This window comes from Trifolium pratense, linkage group LG4 (assembly GCF_020283565.1).
Source record: "Trifolium pratense cultivar HEN17-A07 linkage group LG4, ARS_RC_1.1, whole genome shotgun sequence".
Classification (NCBI taxonomy): Eukaryota; Viridiplantae; Streptophyta; class Magnoliopsida; order Fabales; family Fabaceae; genus Trifolium; species Trifolium pratense.
Window position 1 is genome coordinate 28,927,257 of NC_060062.1, and position 21,148 is coordinate 28,948,404.

Consider the following 21,148-nt stretch of genomic DNA (forward strand, 5'->3'; position numbering starts at 1 on the left):
TACGGAACCTATAAAATACTCATATATTAATATGGAAACTTTTTTTTTTGTGATTTCTACGGAGCTTATACTTTTATTTATATATTAATTAAGTTGCTTATTTTGTTTTACAATTTTACGGGTTATACTCATATTTAATACGGTGACCTAATTATTTTGATGATTTTTGTGAGACCTATATTTTCACTAACATATTAACAAGGTTACCTATTTTTTAATAATTTTAAAAGGATATATTTATACTCATATATTTAATACAGGGACCTAATTTTTTGGTGATTTTTACAAGGCCTATGTTTTTACTAATATATTAATAAGGTAACCTATTTTTCCATAATTTCTACATTATCATTTATATTCAAATATTAATACGGAGACATAAGGTTTTTTTGTGATAGTTTTACCATTGTTCTTTTTCTATTTTTTTTACCAAATATTATATCTTTCTATTTTTTTAATCTTTTAATCTACTTCCCAATAAATTACTATTTTATGTTATTAAGTGAAGTTTTCAATTTTTTACTATTTTTTTAGACCTATATTTATAATTATATATTAATACGAGATCCTAATCTTTTGTGTGATTTCTGGGGACCTATGTGTTTTTTTTTTGGTACATGGGAACCTATGTGTTTTACTCATATTAATAAGTTTGCGCATTCTTTTATAACATCTGCGGGACCTATATTTAAACTCATATATTAATATGGAAACTTTTTTGTTTGTGTGGTTTCTACGGGACTTATACTTTTAATTTTATATTAATTAAGTTCTTTGAAACAAAAATAAAATAAAAATTAAGTTGTCTATTTTTTTTTACAATTTTTCTGGTTATACTCATATTTAATACGATGACCTAATTATTTTGATGACTGTTGCGAGACCTATCCTATATTTTCACTAACATTTTAATATGATTGCCTATTTTTTAATAATTTTTACGGGACTATATTTATACTCATATATTAATACATGGACATAAGTTTTTTTTGTGATTTTTCAACACCTATGTTTTTACTAATATATTAATAAGGTAGCCTATTTTTTTTCTTCATAATTTCTACATTATCTATATTTATATTCCTAAATTAATACGGAGACCTAAAGTTTTTTTGTGATGGTTTTACCATTGTTCTTTTTCTATTTTTTTTTACCAAATATATATCCTTTCATCTTAACAAGTGAGGAGCGGCAACGCCGCGACTCCCGTGCGGACGCACGGGTGTCCTGCTAGTTATAACAAATAAATAAATAAAAAGTAGGAAAATTATATTCTCTTTCTCCTCTTTGTTATTGGTCGATCTTCTCTAAATAAATAAAAAATTAATCCAAAAAATAATCATAATCTAATCAAATCAAAACAATTTTGTCCATTATAAGAAAACAATATCATTATCCGTCAAGTTCAATCGCATCCATGTTGGTCTTAATTCATTCATTTCTTAGCCTCTCTATACATATGCAAATAAAATATAATAAATGGTTAAATCCAATATAAAACATCACATTGACAAATTCATAATTCATAATAAAAAATGAAAAAAATTGGGAGTAATTACCGATAAAAAATATATGTTTCACCTAAAACTATATAAACATGATTTGAAAAGATGGGAAATTCTAATATGGACCACTTCATCAAGTGGTCCATGGTGGACCAGTCAAGAATAACATTATAACGAATACGAATTTTACAAAATTCACCGTTGGCATTCTAATATTTCTCCAATTCCTATGTGGCTAATGATGAAGGCCTTTGCAATTTCTCTAATACATGATGATATCATTTTACTTAGAATCTTTGGCTAATTTGGAAATTCAATCATTTCTCAATTATTGTTTATAAATCGTATTTAATACACATATTAAAAATAATTTTAAAAGGAAATAACTCAAATTCTAATATAAATAATTATATCTCATTAATATATATATATATATATATATATATATATATATATATATATATATATATATAGGGGGCTGCTAATTTAGACCCAGTTGGGTCTAAATTAGCAAAGTGCACCTTTTCAGTTGGACAAAAATACCCATTCTTTTTAATTAATTAACCAAATTACCATCAATGGACGCGGATCCAGTGTCGCGCGCGTACCGCAGGACCATGGTTACAGGCCGTTGATTTCCATCAGCCAGCCAAGCTCTGATCTCATCAAGACTGTCTGATCAATCAGACAGCCCAGATCATCCGAATCCATCAGATTCCAGCGCGTGCACCACACTGGATTACACCCTGGAGAGAAGAATCTACTTTTTAAAAGCAGGACACGTGTCGCTGTCTAATTGGCTGGGCGTGATTTTTTTCCATTTAATACTTTGAACTCAATTATTTCGTTGTAAATTAATTTTTTATTTTTTATTTTTATACCAAAATTCATTATTTTTTTTCTCTACAAATAGAGACTTGGTTCGTTTGATTTGGACACAGAAAAAAAAACCCAATTTTTCACTACCTTAATCTCATTTTTCACTACCTTACATCAACTCACTGAAACCATTCTACCAGGAAAATGGTTTCAGAGTACAAATCTCTGAAACCATTCTACCAGCTAAATGGTTTTAGAAGCAAATAACTAAGAATCAACTTACTGAAACCATTCTACCAGCAAAATGGTTTCAGAAGCAAACACAATTAATAAATTACTCACTGAAACCATTCTACCAGTAAAATAGTTTCAGAGTACAACTATGTGCAACCATTCTACAAGCTAAATGGTTTCAGAAGCAAATAACTAATAATCAACTTACTGAAACCATTCTACCAGCAAAATGGTTTCAGATTACAACTCTCTGAAACCATTGTACCAGATAAATGGTTTCAGAAGCAAACACAATTAATAAATTACTCATTGAAACCATTCTACCAGTAAAATGGTTTCAGAATACAACTATGTGCAACCATTCTACCAGTAAAATGGTTTCAGAAGCAAACATTAGTTTTTAATTATCGTTTTATCTCATTTAATTAACTAAAAATAGTTTCAGGTCTCCAAAAATTTCATAAAATATACCAAAAGTTCCAGAATATTATCTACTATTTTTCTGGTATAATGGTTTCAGTGAGTTGGTTGAGTGGTGCGTGTTAAATTACAACACACAAGTAACGTATTTAGTAGACAAAAAATGAGATTAAGGTAGTGAAAAATTGTATTTTTTTTCGGTGTCCAAATCAAACGAACCAAGTCTCTATTTGTAGAAAAAAAAAAATTATGAATTTTGGTATAAAAATAAAAAAATAAAAAATTAATTTACAACGAAATAATTGAGTTCAAAGTATTAAATGAACAAAAATCAGGTCCAGCCAACCATTGTGTGACACGTGTCCTACTTTTAAAAAGCAAATTTTTCTCTCTCCAGGGTGTAATCCAGTGTGGCGCACGCGCTGGAATCTGATGGATCAGGATGATCTGGGCTGTCTGATTGATCAGACAGTCTTGATGAGATCAGATCTTGGCTGTCTGATGGAAATCAACGGTCTCTAACCATGGTCCTTCTGTACGCGCGCGACACTAGATCCGCGTCTATTAATGGGTATTTTGGTTAATTAATTAAAAAGAATGGGTATTTTGGTCCAATTGAAAAGGTGCACCTTGCTAACTTAGACCTAACTAGGGTATATATATATATATATATATATATATATATATATATATATATATATATATATATATATATATATATATATATATATATATATATATTTGAAAAGTTAAAATAAGGAAAGAGAAATTATAATAAAACATTTTTATTGAATGATTAATACTTACAATAATTGAAGCAAGTCAAGTATCTTCAGTTTTGATCTGAAAATTTTGCATATACAAGGAATCAATAATTCATTACCAGATTTCTTAACTAGAGAATTTCTGCAGGGTAAACATGAGTAAAGCTCCTGCTGACCCTCGTGATAATTATGGACCCCCAAGGAAAATTACAGAACATAAATGAAGAAATTTGTGTTACAACCTTATTATATGCTATAACTAAGTTTTTTATAAGAGAACCTTTAAAATTACAGCAAAGAGCGTCTGATCAATTATTAAACCTATACTGCCCAACCATGTCTGATTACCGCTGGTATAAAGACATGTTTCTTTCTAAGTTATGTCTGCGTCCTGATGGGGCGGCCATTTATTGGAAAGAAAGATTTATTAGTGGGTTGCCTAGATTATTTGCGGAGAAAGTTAAAAGCAACATTAATTTGATTTTTGAAAGAATAGAGCAACAGGGGCATTTCTGTAATTTACCCAACAATACACGCGCCCCCAACTTCTTTTCCCACCCCCCAGGACACGTGTCACGCTATTATTGCATAAAATCCACGCGCGTGCATCACACGCGCCGACAAGCGCGCGTGGTCTGAAGGATTTCGCGGAGAGAGAAACTTTTTGAAAAGGCAGGACACGTGTCACGCTATTATTGGCTGCGTTAATTTTTTTCCATTTAATACTTTAAACTCGATTATTTCGTCGTAAATTAATTTTTTATTTTTTATTTTTTATACCAAAATTCATAATTTTTTTTTCTCTACAAATAGAGACTTGGTTCGTTTGATTTGGACACAGAAAAAAAACCCAATTTTTCACTACCTAAATCTCATTTTTCACTACCTTACATCAACTCACTGAAACCATTCTACCAGGAAAATGGTTTCAGAGTACAAATCTCTGAAACCATTCTACAAGCTAAATGGTTTCAGAAGCAAATAACTAATAATCAACTTACTGAAACCATTCTACCAGCAAAATGGTTTCAGATTACAACTCTCTGAAACCATTGTACCAGATAAATGGTTTCAGAAGCAAACACAATTAATAAATTACTCACTGAAACCATTCTACCAGTAAAATGGTTTCAGAATACAAACTATGTGCAACCATTCTACAAGCTAAATGGTTTCAGAAGCAAATAACTAATAATCAACTTACTGAAACCATTCTACCAGCAAAATGGTTTCAGATTACAACTCTCTGAAACCATTGTACCAGATAAATGGTTTCAGAAGCAAACACAATTAATAAATTACTCACTGAAACCATTCTACCAGTAAAATGGTTTCAGAATACAACTATGTGCAACCATTCTACAAGCTAAATGGTTTCAGAAGCAAATAACTAATAATCAACTTACTGAAACCATTCTACCAGCAAAATGGTTTCAGATTACAACTCTCTGAAACCATTGTACCAGATAAATGGTTTCAGAAGCAAACACAATTAATAAATTACTCATTGAAACCATTCTACCAGTAAAATGGTTTCAGAATACAACTATGTGCAACCATTCTACCAGTAAAATGGTTTCAGAAGCAAACATTAGTTTTTAATTACCGTTTTATCACATTTAATTAACTAAAAATAGTTTCAGGTCTCCAAAAATTTCTTAAAATATACCAAAAGTTCCAGAATATTATCTACTATTTTCCTGGTATAATGGTTTCACTGAGTTGGTTGAGTGGTGCGTGTTAAATTACAACACACAAGTAACGTATTTAGTAGACAAAAAATGAGATTAAGGTAGTGAAAAATTGCGTTTTTTTTCTGTGTCCAAATCAAACGAACCAAGTCTCTATTTGTAGACAAAAAAAAATTATGAATTTTGGTATAAAAATAAAAAAATAAAAAATTAATTTACAACGAAATAATTGAGTTCAAAGTATTAAATGAACAAAAATCACGCCCAGCCAACCATTGTGTGACACGTGTCCTACTTTTAAAAAGCAAATTTTTCTCTCTCCAGGTTGTAATCCAGTGTGGCGCAGGCGCTGGAATCTGATGGATCAGGATGATCTGGGCTGTCTGATTGATCAGACAGTCTTGATGAGATCAGATCTTGGCTGTCTGATGGAAATCAACGGTCTGTAACCATGGTCCTTCGGTACGCGCGCGACACTGGATCCGCGTCTATTAATGGTTTCAGAAGGTGGGGCGCGTGTATATGGTTGGTAAAATTACAGAAATGCCCCTGTTGCTCTATTCTTTCAAAAATTAAAAGAATGGGTATTTTGGTCCAATTGAAAAGGTGCACCTTGCTAACTTAGACCTAACTAGGGTCTAAGTTAGAAAACCCCATATATATATATATATATATATATATATATATATATAATACATGAATTTTTTTTTTGTGAAAGTATTATATATGAAATATATGAAATTTTATATATACCAAACAATGAAGTTTTTTTTACGTAATATTTTTTTTATATATCCCACAAGAGTTTTTACTCAAGGAAACAAATCTACGTGTCACTTTCTTATGAACTTTAATTTTTATTAATTCAATGTGGCATCCTCTCATTCGCAGGTCCATATAATCAGAAAATTGTACTAATTTTGAGTTATAATTCTATAATCAGAAAATTGTACTAATTTTGAGTTATAATTCTTTATTTGCAGGTCCATATACGAAAGAACAACATTGTTTGTTATTCAAATTAGGATTAAGTATTATCAATTGATGTTAGAGTTTTAAGTATTTATTTATATTTTTTATATTTTATTGTCATTTTTTTTAATCATATGTTTACTTATTAAAAAAGAATTGTTGTTCGTATTATTTTTTATTGGATTTAAATCATGCTTATAAATGTTTTTTTTATTATTATTTATAAATAAATGTTGTACTCTATTTTTTTACTCATTATTTTTTATTTGTCTAATTTTTCATGTGATATTTAACAAATATACTGATAAAATAATAGAAACTCCTCGAATGACTATACTATAGAATGAATTGGAAAAATGTGGAATTGAGAAATTGATATGCTTAAAAAAAAAAATTATTCTTAAACTTCATACTTATCACGTAGAGAAAAAGGTGTCATTGTCTGAAATATAAAAGGAATGAAGTAATTGACTTCATATATTATTTTTTAAATTCATTTTATTATTTTATTAATTATGGTTTACCTTAACGTGGTTTTTCTAATAAAAAAAAATGCATAGTGATATGTACCAAACAAAATATTAAAATACAGGGGTATTGATAAAAAAAAAACCTACATGGAGGTATTAAGCAGAAAATAACTTACACGGGGTGAGACATACATTTGTAGATTTTATTATATAAACAATATGATATCAATTGAAAGCAGGGAAAGTAACAATGATTTTATATATAAAAAAAAAGAATTAAAAGTAATAATATCATGTATTACTTTGTTTTTATTCTCCATACATCACTGGAAAATAAACAAATAAAAATAAAAACAAATAGATACATTTTTTAAAATTTGCACATTAACAAATGAGATATGCTTAAAAAAATTATATAAATTTTTTTTGTGTCAAGCAAATGACAAACAATTTTACTGTTCATTACTTTTAAATAAATAATATTAAAATTAATATCGCCCTATTTTGCTTCTCAAATGTGAAATTTTTTCACACGGGGACATGAGATAAAATACTCCTGAAGAAAACAAATGTCTAAAGGAGAGCGATGATAATTAAGAACAAATATATTAACCGTTAGATTAGTTTTTGCATAATGACCTTTTTTTATGAAAATAAAAGAACAAATATATGAACATGTGAGTTGGGAACGTGGAGTGGAGTATCACTCTCCATTCTGCCATTTCTCCTTAAAATCTCCAAAATTTGGATATTTTATCATATTTAAATAAACTATTACATTAAATAAAAAATTAATTTTACAAATAATTAAAAAAATCACAATATTAAAATTTTAATAATCCATATTTTTCATGTGTGAAAAAAAATGATCTATATTTTTCATAGAGCATTAACCCGGGCGATAGCACGGGTAAGTTATACTAGTATTGAATTATAAATAATATATTTTACTTTAAACCGAAAAAACTTATATTTACTTGAGATTGACATGAATTAAAAAAAAAAAGTTTGTGTATCAATACATGAATAGAAATAAAAATATAGACTACAATATAAATAACAAAAAAAAATTAATTCCTGTCTTAATATTTAAGCAGAAATATAGGCTCCCGTTGAAATTAAGAATGTATTCTCCCTATTAATATATGACTAAAAATATAGATCCCGTAAAAATTTTAAAATAAATAGGTCTTCATATTAATCTATGAGTAAAAATATAGATCTAAATATAAATTATAAAAGTCGTAAAAAAAAAAAGAAGTATTAATGTATAAGTAGAAATATATGTTCTCGTACAATGTTTGTGTTTCAAATTCAAAATACGTAAAATTGGCAATTGTCATAAAAACTTAATTTGAGTTTGGCACAAATTTATGTTTTCACGTTAAATTCATTGATTTGTTGCCTTAAATGATTTCAAATTGTTGACTAATTTACCATTGCCAAGGCATGATGATTTAACAAATATAGAATCATTTGATCTACTAATTAATTTTAATATGAGAATTAATTGTCAAAATCACATGAGAAGAGAATCGTTTTCATGATGTCATGTGTACATCAGACCTTGTAAAATAGGTCTCAAATAATATATTAATAGATAGTACTATTTTAAGTGATATAATCAAATTAATACGTAAAATTACCAAAACAAAATAAAAGTATTTTTCAGCCTCATATCAATTTTGATATATATGGTATAACATCTCATCTTTTTACAGGATCTTGTATCTGCAATATACAATAAAAACAATTTTAGTATTTTAGATAATATTCATAAATAAGTCCAATACAATAAAAATAATTTTAGTATTTTAGATAATATTCATAAATAAGTCCATATAGTATTCACCGTTAAAAAAAAAGGTCCATACAGTATTCGATTGTCATAAAAATATGTATAAAAATTAGTACAAATAAGCCATGAAATATAGGCAGAAGAAAATGCTCATATACATTCACACAAAAGAGGTGAAGGAAAAAATAGAGTAACTCAGGATCATGTAGCTAAAACAAAAAAAAAAAAATATTGGATCTTAATGACTAATGCATATAATAGTTTAATTCACACAAAACTATTATCAATTACCCTATGATAGATCTTCCGTTGCATGTTTTTTGATTACACATTCCGTTGTCATGTCGGTCGTTGATCGATTTTAAACCTGAAGAAATATGTCAAAAGGAATATTAATGCAATGTTAAAACCATGTACAATATTTCACCAAAAAAAAACCATGTATCTTTTTTTTTCGGTCAAGAAAAACCATGTATAATAATATTCATAATAATATTGCTAAAAGAGTGATTGCATTCTTTGAATTCATTTGAATTGTAGTTTCCTTGAATAAAATGTCTTTTAATGCATCAGATTTGAATTTGAATTGAGGAGAATGATATTGAATTAGGGTCTTGTTAACATGTGCCCTTATGGCATATGTTAAGATATACTAAAATAGAAATTCAACATTTAATGATACAAAAAATTTAACGCTTCAAAAGTCAAATTGCACAAATTAGCATTTAATAATTTCTATTTTTGCTTCCTTAACATGTGCCTTAAGGGCACAAGTTAACATTCTCCATTGAATTATTAGGACAATTGATTTTTTAATGAGTAAATGCAATAATGACATTAATGGCCAAATGAAGGAGAGAACAGAGTTGCTGAGAGGTCAGTATTTTGAAGAAAGAGAAAGATAAATAGGTCTGATTTTTTACATATTATAGATATTCTTGCTGATCGAGCTATATTCACAATTGCATAGTGGTTGTAGTGACTAAAAATAATGTATACAATAACTTTTTTTTAAAAGGTGAATACATTTTTATTTATGGAGTAAAGTCTGAATAAATGTTTTCAAAAAAAAATTGAATAAATTAATTAATACTCCTTCCGGCCTTATTTATAAACAAAAGTCAACAAAAAATTTTGGTCTTAAATATAAGCAAAAATTACTAAAAGTAACTTTATTAAATGCTATCATTCCAAAATTACCCCTAATTAATTGTTCAACTTTTTTACATGATTGTAGAGTCCCAATGCAAATTTAATACTCCCTCCGGTCATTTTTATAAGAAACACTTTGAAAAAATCACACAGACCAATGAAGCACATTTAACATAGTTATTTTCATTTAATATTCTTATAAATTTAAATTTATTCCATGTATACCCTTATTTAATTACTCTTTATTCAACTAACTTACTTATTTTTAAATTCACTCTCATAATAAATAAGGGCATAAGTGAAATTAAACATTTAAAATATTTGAAAATTGGTCAAAGTTTCTTATAAAAAGGACCAAATTTTTTGCCCTAAGTGTTCCTTATAAAAAGGACCGGAGGGATTATATTAGAAGGTCATTTTAGGAATTGTAATAGAAATTTCACATAAAATCAAGATAAAAAAGTAATTTTGGCTTACAAAAGAGAATTTTGGCTTACAAAAGAGGCCGGAGGGAGTACTCCCTCCGTCCCATTTTATAAAAAGTAGTTTGGCCAAATGACACTATTTATTTATCTTTTTTTGACCATATTTTTTTAATAATGTAGAGATATAAATATTAACATATAAGATCTTGTTTGATTTGTTTTGATGAGTATTTTCAAAATATTAAGCTTTTATAATTTTTACTAACAGAGAATTAAAGATATTAAAGATCAAAATTGTTCGTTGGCATATGTACATTAGTCAAACTAGCTCTTATATTTTTGTACGGAGAAAGTAGTATGTTAAAACATAAAAAGTAGTTTGACTTTTGAGTTTCTTATTTATGGAGTAGAATTTAATTTCTTTGAGCATTTAATGAGAGCGTCGTCAATCGCAGGTGGCAGCCACCACTAATTGGCACACTAAAGTGTTACCTACTACTTATTCTTAATTATAAACAAAAGTTTGCTTTCCAGATTCATTGAATAATTAATGTATTTGGTTTATATTATAGACCAGATTCATCAGTTATTGAATAAATCTGAAAAATTGACTTTTAAGGATGAAGTAGATGCTGTAATAATTTAATTTTTAGAGCCTGAATCGGTTTGACATTGACATGTGTATTGGGGTCAATTCATTAAAACAAAGATGATACGGTTTAAATATTCCTCCACCAACTCTAGAAGCGTTGAGCTTAAAAGAGGCTCTAATTTAGTTGTGTAACATAAAAATATCAAGAAGGTGTTTTAGGCAAATTCTAGAGAGGGCATCAAAATTTTGCCTAAGTTTTAATAGAAGACAAGCAAATTATATTACTCATCTCTAGTAGTGAGGGCATCAAAATTGTATATTACTCTATTTTTTATTCCATCGTGTATTTTTTTCTATTTTTATGAATGAAATAATATAAATTTGTTTTTTTTTTTTTAAGGAAATATAAATTTGTTATTGTTAAAAAAAAAAAGGAGTGTCTAATTTCCAGCATTTAATTTTGTTCTCTATTTTTTAATATTATAAATTTTATATTTTTCTAAAAATGGCAAAGATTTAATTTGGACTATATTTTAGAGATTTATATTAGACACACCACAATATTTTTATTACTTACTTATAATGTATTTGTAGTTTTTTTTTTTTGATGCAATGTATTAGTATTAGTTTTTGAAAGAAAAAATATATTCATTTATTTGAATTATTTTTATAAATTATAAAATCATAAAAATCAAATCAAAGATAACACACTCACACAACGTAACAAAAGTTATAAATGTATGCTTTCTTCAGTCATTTATCTTTGATAGAAGTTGCATCCCAGTTGTACACAACCTAACATTTTTTTTTTTTTTGAAGGACCTAACATATATATGTAGGTTTTGTCATTTTTCTTAACACCTTAAATTTTTCATTTTTCTTTCTTAGGAAAAAAATGGAAAAAATGAGCAACACAGTGAGAAGTCAAAGTGTTAAGAAATGGTTCAAGTCTTCGCAGGCTCTTCTTAGCATGTTATTAGTACAAATTTTTGCAACTGGGTTGCAACTTCTATCAAGAGTCATTTTGGTTCAGGGCACTTATATTTTTGCCCTCACTGCTTATCGTCATATTGTTGCTGCAATTTGTGTTGCCCCCTTTGCATTCTACTTTGAAAGGTAATTATTTATTTAATTGATTGTTGAATTTTATATTGATTTGCAAATCATTTCATAACTTACTCATCCGGTCTAATATATATAAGCAAATTTTCAATTTTTAAGTTCATTGTAAGATCAGAAACATTTTTTTTGTACATCGTAAGATCGGATACATTATGAATTTAAAAAGTGAAAATTTACTTATATATAAAATTAAATGGAGTATATTTGATAACATATGAAAATAATTTTTCAAAAATAAATAGAAAACTTATGAAAATAAGCTAAAGAATACTTATAAAATAAGTTATTTTTATAAATTTTCCTAAATAATTTCACAAAGCTGATATAAGTAGATTAAATCAAATAAGCCACTAAATTTTCTAGATGTGCAATTAATTCTAAACTCAACCTCTAGTTTCCATTGAGGTGTTTGGGAGACTAGAGAGTTTTTTTTCCTTTCTGGACAGTGAGACTAGAGAGATTATTGTTAATGCTAATGCATGTTTTAATAAAGATAAACCTTCTATCTCGAAATATAAGGAAAAATTAATCAAACAAAGTTGATGTATTTAGTCCAAATTTTTAATCAAATACATCAAAAAAAAAAATTGACCAATTTTCCCTTATATTTTGGGACGGAGGGAGGACATGTTAAATATTCTATCAATACTTATGATATTTTGAAAAACTTTTTTTTTTAAAAACTTTATAATAAATAAGATGCACAATTTTTAATTCTAATTTTTCATCTTTTGACTAAATTTTAATTATCATACTACCTTTATTTGCAAAAAAAAATAAAATAAAGAGACAAAAGAGATTATTTTTATTTAACATAAAATATTTAATTGACATACATTGTTTCATTGTGATTTTTGTAATATAATAGTGCTTTTAATAATCAAATAATTAAAATTATTATATACTACCTTACGTTCTTCTTCTTTTTTCGGGTCAAGTCTAGTGGTTAGAATTTCACTTTTTAAAGTGAATAAATGTGGGTGTACTAGAGTTCGAACTTCGTTTTTGCATATATGCAACGTTGCTACCAAATGAGTTATGTTCATGGGGACTATCTCTTATTCGCTTTATAAGAGACACATGGATAAATAAAAAATGATGTATTTGGTTCTTATTATCGATAAAATATATTCATTTCTTGTTAACCTATATATCTCTTATAATTTTTTAATTTTTTTTCGGAGAAAATATAATATATTAATGCATAAATAAGAACAATTTGTTTTTTTTGGCTTAATTACATTTTTTGCTCCCTTATTTTTATCATTTTGCATATTTGGTCCCCTACTTTAAAATTTGATAGTTTTGGTTCATTCGTTATATTTTTTAACTATAAATTAAATTGGCGATGTGATGTGTTTTAAATGACATGGTATATTATCTGATAATGAGAAAATATCAACATCGATGACATTGTAAGAAATTAAATTGGCGATGTGATGTGATGTGATGTGTTTTAAATTACTTTGGTTGCAGAGGACTGGCAAAGAATTTCAACTGGAGAGTTTGGCTGTGGCTTTTCTGTAATGGATTGGTGGGGTAAGCATATATACTACATATTCTTCTTATGTATTAAATATTAATCCAACAGCATTCAAGCGAAAATGACTTATAAAAATTTAGAACGAGAAAAAGGAATTTACACCAACCAATAATAATCTTCTTTTTCGCTATATTATTTCACTTCACTTTATTTTTTTATGACATAATAAATTTATAATTTTTTAATGAATGATCGTGTAAATTTATTTTACACTACTAGTATATCTCAATTAAATTCGTTATTTTTTTGTAAGCATTTAGAATTTAGTTGGAACGTAAATAAAATATGACAAAATATTGTTTCACCTAAAATTTGAGTTTGGGAATCTTTTGAACAATTCGTTTTAGATGAATTTGTAAGATGGTCTAAACATCTTACTAGCTGATTTGTAGTGTTGAATTAAACTTAACTCAAATTTTAAGATAGTATTAAAGTCTCTTCTAAAATCTATTGAGGTCACCATTAATATACACGCACCAAGTCTAATGGTGTTAGGCATGAAAGTGTATGTGTTATGAGTGTTACATCAAATATTATAAGATGACTTTTTTTTTTTTTGAAATATAAGATGACTTAAACATGAATTTGAAAATAAAACTAATTTTCACTTTTAAGTAAATTTTATAGAATTAAGTCAAACCTAATCCAGAATTTTAAGAAAGATATTCCTTAAAGGTTAACTTGTATGGCGTCTACCGCAACTTTGGAATCGCTTTCAAATATAATATTGGTCATTGGACCACCATCTAGAGATGGCTTCACGCATAGCCTCTAAAATAGTCATAATTTCACCTTCCTAATACTACTACTACTAGTATAAAATAGTCATGCCACTGAATGTCAAACATATGATTGACAATATTAAAAAATTTACACATGAATTAAAACAAACAAAGATAATTTATTATTCATTTTAAATGATATGACAATTATATTTGAATTAATTTGTAGGATGACCATGGCTATAGGACTTTTCTACTATGGTCTTCGAGACACATCAGCTACATACTCTGTCAACTTTCTCAACCTGATTCCTATTTGCACATTCTTGATATCTATCATATGCAGGTACTAAAATTAAATTAAGAAAAAATAGTTATATACAGTGCATAAATTATTTTGCCATATATATAGTAAATATATTTCTTGATCTATGGTGTCATATATAGACTCCTCCTCTTGTTAAATGTGTACATGTTAATGTTTGAGAGATACTCAAATAATTCTAACAAATTTGGTTATGGTGGTATCAATAACAATATTGCATAATGACTTTATGGTTTCTCTTGTTTTTGTGTAATTATCACCGATCTTAAAGTTGAATTATTAGTCATTATTGTTCATAGTCTTAATTTGTTTTTTTTTTGTCATAAATGAAGTGGTAAATTCACTGAAAATAAACTCACATAACTGTGAGATCTCGGATTCGAACCTGGGTCACGACGTCCGGCCTAACAATTTCGACATTTTTTTGTCGGTTGAGCTAGGACTTATGGGACTTCATAGTCTTAATTTGGTTTGGTCTAAATGATACACTAAAATTATTTGTGAATTGATTTCAATGTCACTGTCAATCTAATCGGTCAAGGGTTCCAAATACCCGAACACTCTTATACTCATGTGATGAATCATATTCGAAATTCCAAGAATCATGCTTGGACACTTGATTTTCATCATATACCTTGAAACAAGATAAATTTGTGTTGATTGACTTGCCAAATTCGGATCTAGCATGGATCAAAGGCTTAGTTTGAGATTTTTATCCTTCTGCTTTATCCATTAATTACCCTGTTGCTGCTGATGTTATTGGTCTCTTGAGATCTAAGACGTAGTTTAATTCTTTTTTCCTTTGTTTAATTTCTTCCCAATAAAAAAACATATTTATAGATTACTATTGCAGAATAGAGAATATGAAGATTAGAACATGGAGTGGTAAAACTAAATGTATTGGAGCACTAATGTGTCTTGGTGGAGCATTAGCTACAACTCTTTACACAGGGAAGAAATTTTATATTGGTCATCATCATATTCACCATTCTATTGAGATAAGTGTTGTTGCAGCACACAAAACTCACATGCTTCGTGGAACTTTGTGTTTGGTTGGATCTTGCTGCTCTTTCACAGCTTGGTTTATTCTGCAAGTATGTATATATTTTCCAATTTTTCATTGTTGTTTCTCTCTGGTTTTTCGTATGCGTGTTAAACTTTTGTTCACAAAATATCACAATTTTTGTTGATTTTATTATTTTCCAAAAAAGTTACCTTTTTTTTTTTACTTTTTTTCTTTAAAAAAAAAGAAGAAACTCCTACACATTTTAATTTATTCTAAGAAATTATAAGTTACCATGTGAGAGCATGGTAGGCATAACGGGATATGAGCCTGTTCAGAGCTGTGAGCATGTAGTCGAGCTTCATGATCAGCTCTTTCGAGGATGGAGTTTCCATCTTGAGGATGGTGTCGCATATTGATCTTAGCCTAATTCTTCTAACCAATGATATTTTTTTAATGAATATCCAAGAACGCTTGAATAAGATGATTTAGGTTTCTTTCAGCTTAACTAATAGTTAATGAATCGACTTATTAAGTATAATTTCTTTTTGAATTTAAACAGGCAAAGTTTATGAATCTATTTCCATTGAGGTATTGGGCAACAATGCTATCATGCATTATGGCAGCAGTTCAATCAGCAGTAATAGGTGTATGCATAAATTCCAGCAAAGAAGTTTGGAGATTAGAGTGGAATCTACAGCTTATTACTATAATCTACTCGGTAAGATCATATAATAATATCCATCACTTTTAATAGACAAAAATATATTATTATTATTATTATTATTATTATTATTATTATTATTATCATTATTATTTAATGTTAAACTTTCAACCATAGCTTGTTTTGTAAACTATCTAGTGTGATTTGTTTTAAGAATGCATGTAAATGAGGACCATGAACACTAACTAGGTGGATTTAATTTTGTGTAGGGTGCATTGGCTACTGCTGCAACATTTTGTTTAATATCATGGGTAATTACAATCAAGGGACCTTCTTACCCTGCAATGTTCAATCCATTGGCTCTAGTTTTTGTTGCCATATCAGAGACTATCATACTTGATGAACCACTAAAAGTTGGAACGTATGAATACTTTTCCTTCATATTAATTTTAAAAAATTCAATTTTTCATGTACCAAAAAAAAATCAATTTTTTCTTTGGAATGCCCCTGTGTGTACGCGTGTGTGTGCGCGTACACGCGTGCGTGTGTTAGTATACATTTAGTCAATGTTTTCAAAATCAGATCAAAGATCACACCTGAATCATGGTTCAATTGTTTCAATAACTAATTTAAGAACTTATTTGTGTAGGTTGGTGGGCATGGTTTTGGTCATAGTGGGATTGTACTATTTTTTATTGGGCAAAAGGAACGAGATTCCACGTTTGCTTAAATCAAATGTAGCAGCTGCTGCATTATCAACAAGCATGGTTGATGACCCTGTTGTGGCTCAATCAACGGCCATAATAGTTCCAAGTTCTTCACCTGATGAGAGTGTACTAGTTGAAATTGATAAAACTGACAAAAAGTGATTATGGTTATTATTATTATTAGTCAAGTTCTTGCCTTGCAAGCTAAAATTAAATAAGAGTTATATGAAGGTATTTTTTTTTTTATAATCAAAATTGAATTATAAAGGAGTACAAGGGGTACTCAATCCCTTACAATTCAATACAAAATGTTTATATACTTTGTAAACATACAACAGGATTAGAACACCAATCCGAAAAAGAAAAGATGGCCTTGTGCCTTGCTCTTCCACTGAACCATATCCATGATATCGCCGTAATATAATCAACCAACTTTGAAACACTCGCCACCTCCCCTCGAAAAATAATATTGTTCCTTGATTTCCATAAACACCAAGTAGTAGACAACCAAATCAAATGTCGATATCGCCCACATTTGTTTGATTTGAGAAAGTCACCGAATGTAAAGAAATGGTTCAGCCCTTCTTCACCAACAATAACATCACACCCCATCCATTTGAAAATTGCATTCCACACCATTCGAGTGAAATTGCAGCTAAAGAATAGATGAGAACAATTCTCTACAAACCGAAAACAAAACACGCAAGTAAATTCATGAGGATTTGTAATAATACCTTTAGAAGCTAAAGCATCCCGTGTTGGTAATTTCTCCAATAACAATCTCCATCCAAAGACACTCACTTTTGAGGGAACGTTATTATTCCACATCATTTGAATGGCCTCCAGCATCCTTGAAGGTATATTGTTATCTATGATTTCCTTTTTTTTTACTTAAGAAAACAAATTACCGCTAATATACCAATAATACCGTCATCTATTTTGTTCACAAATTGGTCGTTTATCCGCTATGGACCGTGTACCATAGAGGGCTATGCGCCTTAGCTTGGACTTTTGACATTATTGGTCTAGTGTAGAACATAAACTCATAATTGTTTGATTAAGTCTTTAGTGTTTGGATTAGTGAGAATTTATTATAGCATTTTAAGATGTCATGATTGTATGTTTTCTTAACTGAAATATGTTACTTTAAATTCATCATTCTTGCATAAAATGTAAGCCTTTGACTTTGTATGATTTATAATTTCTCTTTCATTCTAGAAATCTTTTATATTATAAGCTTGTATACAAGCAAACTATAAACCCTAATTTGTTTTTCTGTTTTCCCTCCATTTTATCTTGCAATTTTTATTAAAAAATAATACAATTTTGTCTTGACTATGATTTGAACCCGCAACCCTTCGGTGCAAGGCAATAGATCCATCCACTATGACAAGTATACAAATTATAATTAAAATTATGTGCAATAATCGATAAGTACCATCAATTTTAAAAGTATATCATATCAAAATTATTGTTGACTATATTATTCATCACGAAATATTTTTATGTCTTTCTTGATCAATGATTTTTTTTTCTACCGGATCATAAATTTAGAGAATAATTATCATGTGAGATTTGGAAAGTTATTAATCATAAAACAAATAACCCTCTTATTTTTAATATAAATTAATATTAAACCTATCTATTTCACTATATTTTAAAATATTATAAATCATTTAATTATATATAATGATACTTATCATAATTATTATTTTTCATTTATGAAAATATTTTAAATGTGTATTTTAATCGAGCCCGTGCAACGCACGAGTTTATTCTAGTATGATACAGTACAATTTATGCAATGTTGTCATGTTGAAGCTTACTTCTATTTTGTGAACAAGTGCTTTTACCATAATTAAAATTCTAGTATTAGATTATTAGATTAATATATTAATCGATTGATTATTTCCATTCAAGCGATCGAGAGAATATTAGATTAATCCTTTAATTAATCAATTATGGAGTGACATAATCAATTATTGAAAAACTTATATCATCTCATTGGATATACACACTTATTCTATATGACTAGAACTTTGACCCATGCGGTGCATGGGTCTAATTAGGTGTAATATATAAAAATAAAAAATAAAATACAAAAGTTCTAAGGGCATTTTCAATAAGAGTAGTATAGGGAATTTTATGGACTAATTATTCTATATTTGTTTATGTGCTTATTTTATATTTTATATATTTTTTAAATAATTTTGAAACCCCATCGTTTTGTTTACTTATTAAAAATAAATTGTTGATAACTAAAGGTTAAAAAATTGATGATAATTAAAGGTTAAAAAAAATTAAAGACATAATCAAGAACATAAACTTAAGTAGACATCCATAAATAAATAAAAATTGTGATTAAATATGCCGTTCAAATTTATTAAAAACAGGGTTAACATATTAGGATTCCTAAATTCTTTCATAATTGAAGCACATGTTTTAGCGGTTGAAAGGTTTTATTGTAAGTAAGGGATTCAGGTTCGATGACAAATCTGTATTTTTTTAATATAAAACTGCAATAAAAAGAAAGAGAAAATGAGAGGGGAAAAAATTTGGTTTAGGGTTAGCTTATGTTAGCAAGCTTATAATATAAGAGATTATCGGTTTTTAATTGTTTAAATTGTGCAATGAAAATTGATGGTGCTTAATTGTCGTATGAAATCTTTCCTATGAAAGTTGATGGAGCTTAACTCTTGTGGACATAATTTAAATCACAATTGGTCTTCTAGTGCATATTGTATCAATTGACCATCAGTTAATATTAAATCTGCAATGTTAAAATCAAAATAATGTATGTGATTAGTGACATGACTATGGTTGTGTTTGGTTGTATTGCAAAAAAAATTGATTTAGCAGAATTGAGTTTGATAATAACTTTTCAAATTACACGTGATAATAATTTTCCAAATCTCACATGATAATTATTCTCTAAATTTATGATCCGGTAGAAAAAAAATCATTGATCACGAAAGACATAAAAATATTTCGTGATGAAATAATATAGTCAACAATAATTTTGATATGATATACTTTTAAAATTGATGGTGCTTATCAAATATTGCACATAATTTTAATCACGATTGGTATACTTGCCATAGTGGTTGGAAATATTGTCTTGCACTAAAGGGTTGTGGGTTCGAATCCTAGTAAAGACAAATTTGTATTATTTTTTAATAAAAATTGCAAGATAAAATGGAGGGAAAACTGGGAAACAAATTAGGGTTTAGAGTTTGCTTGTGTATACAAGCTTATAATATAAAAGATTAGAATTGTATAACTTTTTTTTGAAACGGTTCAATAGAATTGTATACACACTTTACCAAAAAAAAAATTGCATAACTTGTCAAAAATTTACAAGACAATATATAATAGGAAAATTGGACCTTTAAATTTTTCAAGTAACAATAGGTGCTTTAAGTTTGTAAGTTTGTAACATCTAAGTCCTTCTAATTATCCTCTGTTACTTAAAATTGAACCTATTCAAATAGAATAATAAATTGGGTGAAGAACAAATAGAGAAAATCAATCAAACCAAAGAACTAATAGGGTGAAGAACAATCAAATAGAAGACTCAATAGAGGGAACCAATATTCAAACGAAAGAACCAATATGAAAAAAAGCAATCAAGCATAAGATTCAATAGAGAGATAAATAATCAAAATAGAAGGAGAGGAGCAAATCAAACAAAAGAACCAATAAGAATAGCAGCAATTAAACAGAATATTAAATCAAACAGAGGAAGAAGCTACAAAAGAGAGGAATCAAATCATACCAAATAAAAAAATCAAACGTACGAACTAATAGAGAGAAAAACAATCAAAGAAATGGTAACATCAAAAGAAAAGACAATCAAAAAAAGAAACCAACGATATGATAAAGAAAAGTTTGACCAAATAAAAAGCAATCAAAAGAGAAGAGTGGTGGCAAAAAATTCAAATATATCTTCAATAAAAACATTTCACACATACATTATGAACACTATCTTAACTCACCAAATTTGAGTATCGGGTTGTCTTTTTTAGGTTGTTCTTGTTTTGTTTTGGAGAGTTATTGTATTTTGATTTGCTCAAGCACAAGAATGCAATGAAGTGATTTTGTTTCTATGATATACATTTTTGTATTTTGATTTGCTCAAGCACAAGAATGCAATGAAGTGATTTTGTTTCTATGATATACATTTAAATTGAACAATTTATTTGACCTTAATATATCAATCT

General features: G+C 28.1%; 1 protein-coding gene across 1 annotated transcript; it reads left to right on the top strand.

Annotated features, from left to right (window-relative positions):
* The first annotated feature begins 11,628 nt into the window (after window positions 1–11,628).
* LOC123921468 (WAT1-related protein At5g64700-like) lies at window positions 11,629–17,183 on the top strand. The gene is made up of 7 exons (XM_045974029.1): window positions 11,629–11,958; window positions 13,441–13,503; window positions 14,459–14,575; window positions 15,408–15,648; window positions 16,120–16,278; window positions 16,491–16,642; window positions 16,871–17,183. Exons 1-7 carry the CDS (start codon window positions 11,738–11,740, stop codon window positions 17,088–17,090), a joined length of 1,173 nt encoding a protein of 390 aa, XP_045829985.1. The 5' UTR covers window positions 11,629–11,737; the 3' UTR covers window positions 17,091–17,183.
* The last annotated feature ends 3,965 nt before the right edge of the window (window positions 17,184–21,148 follow it).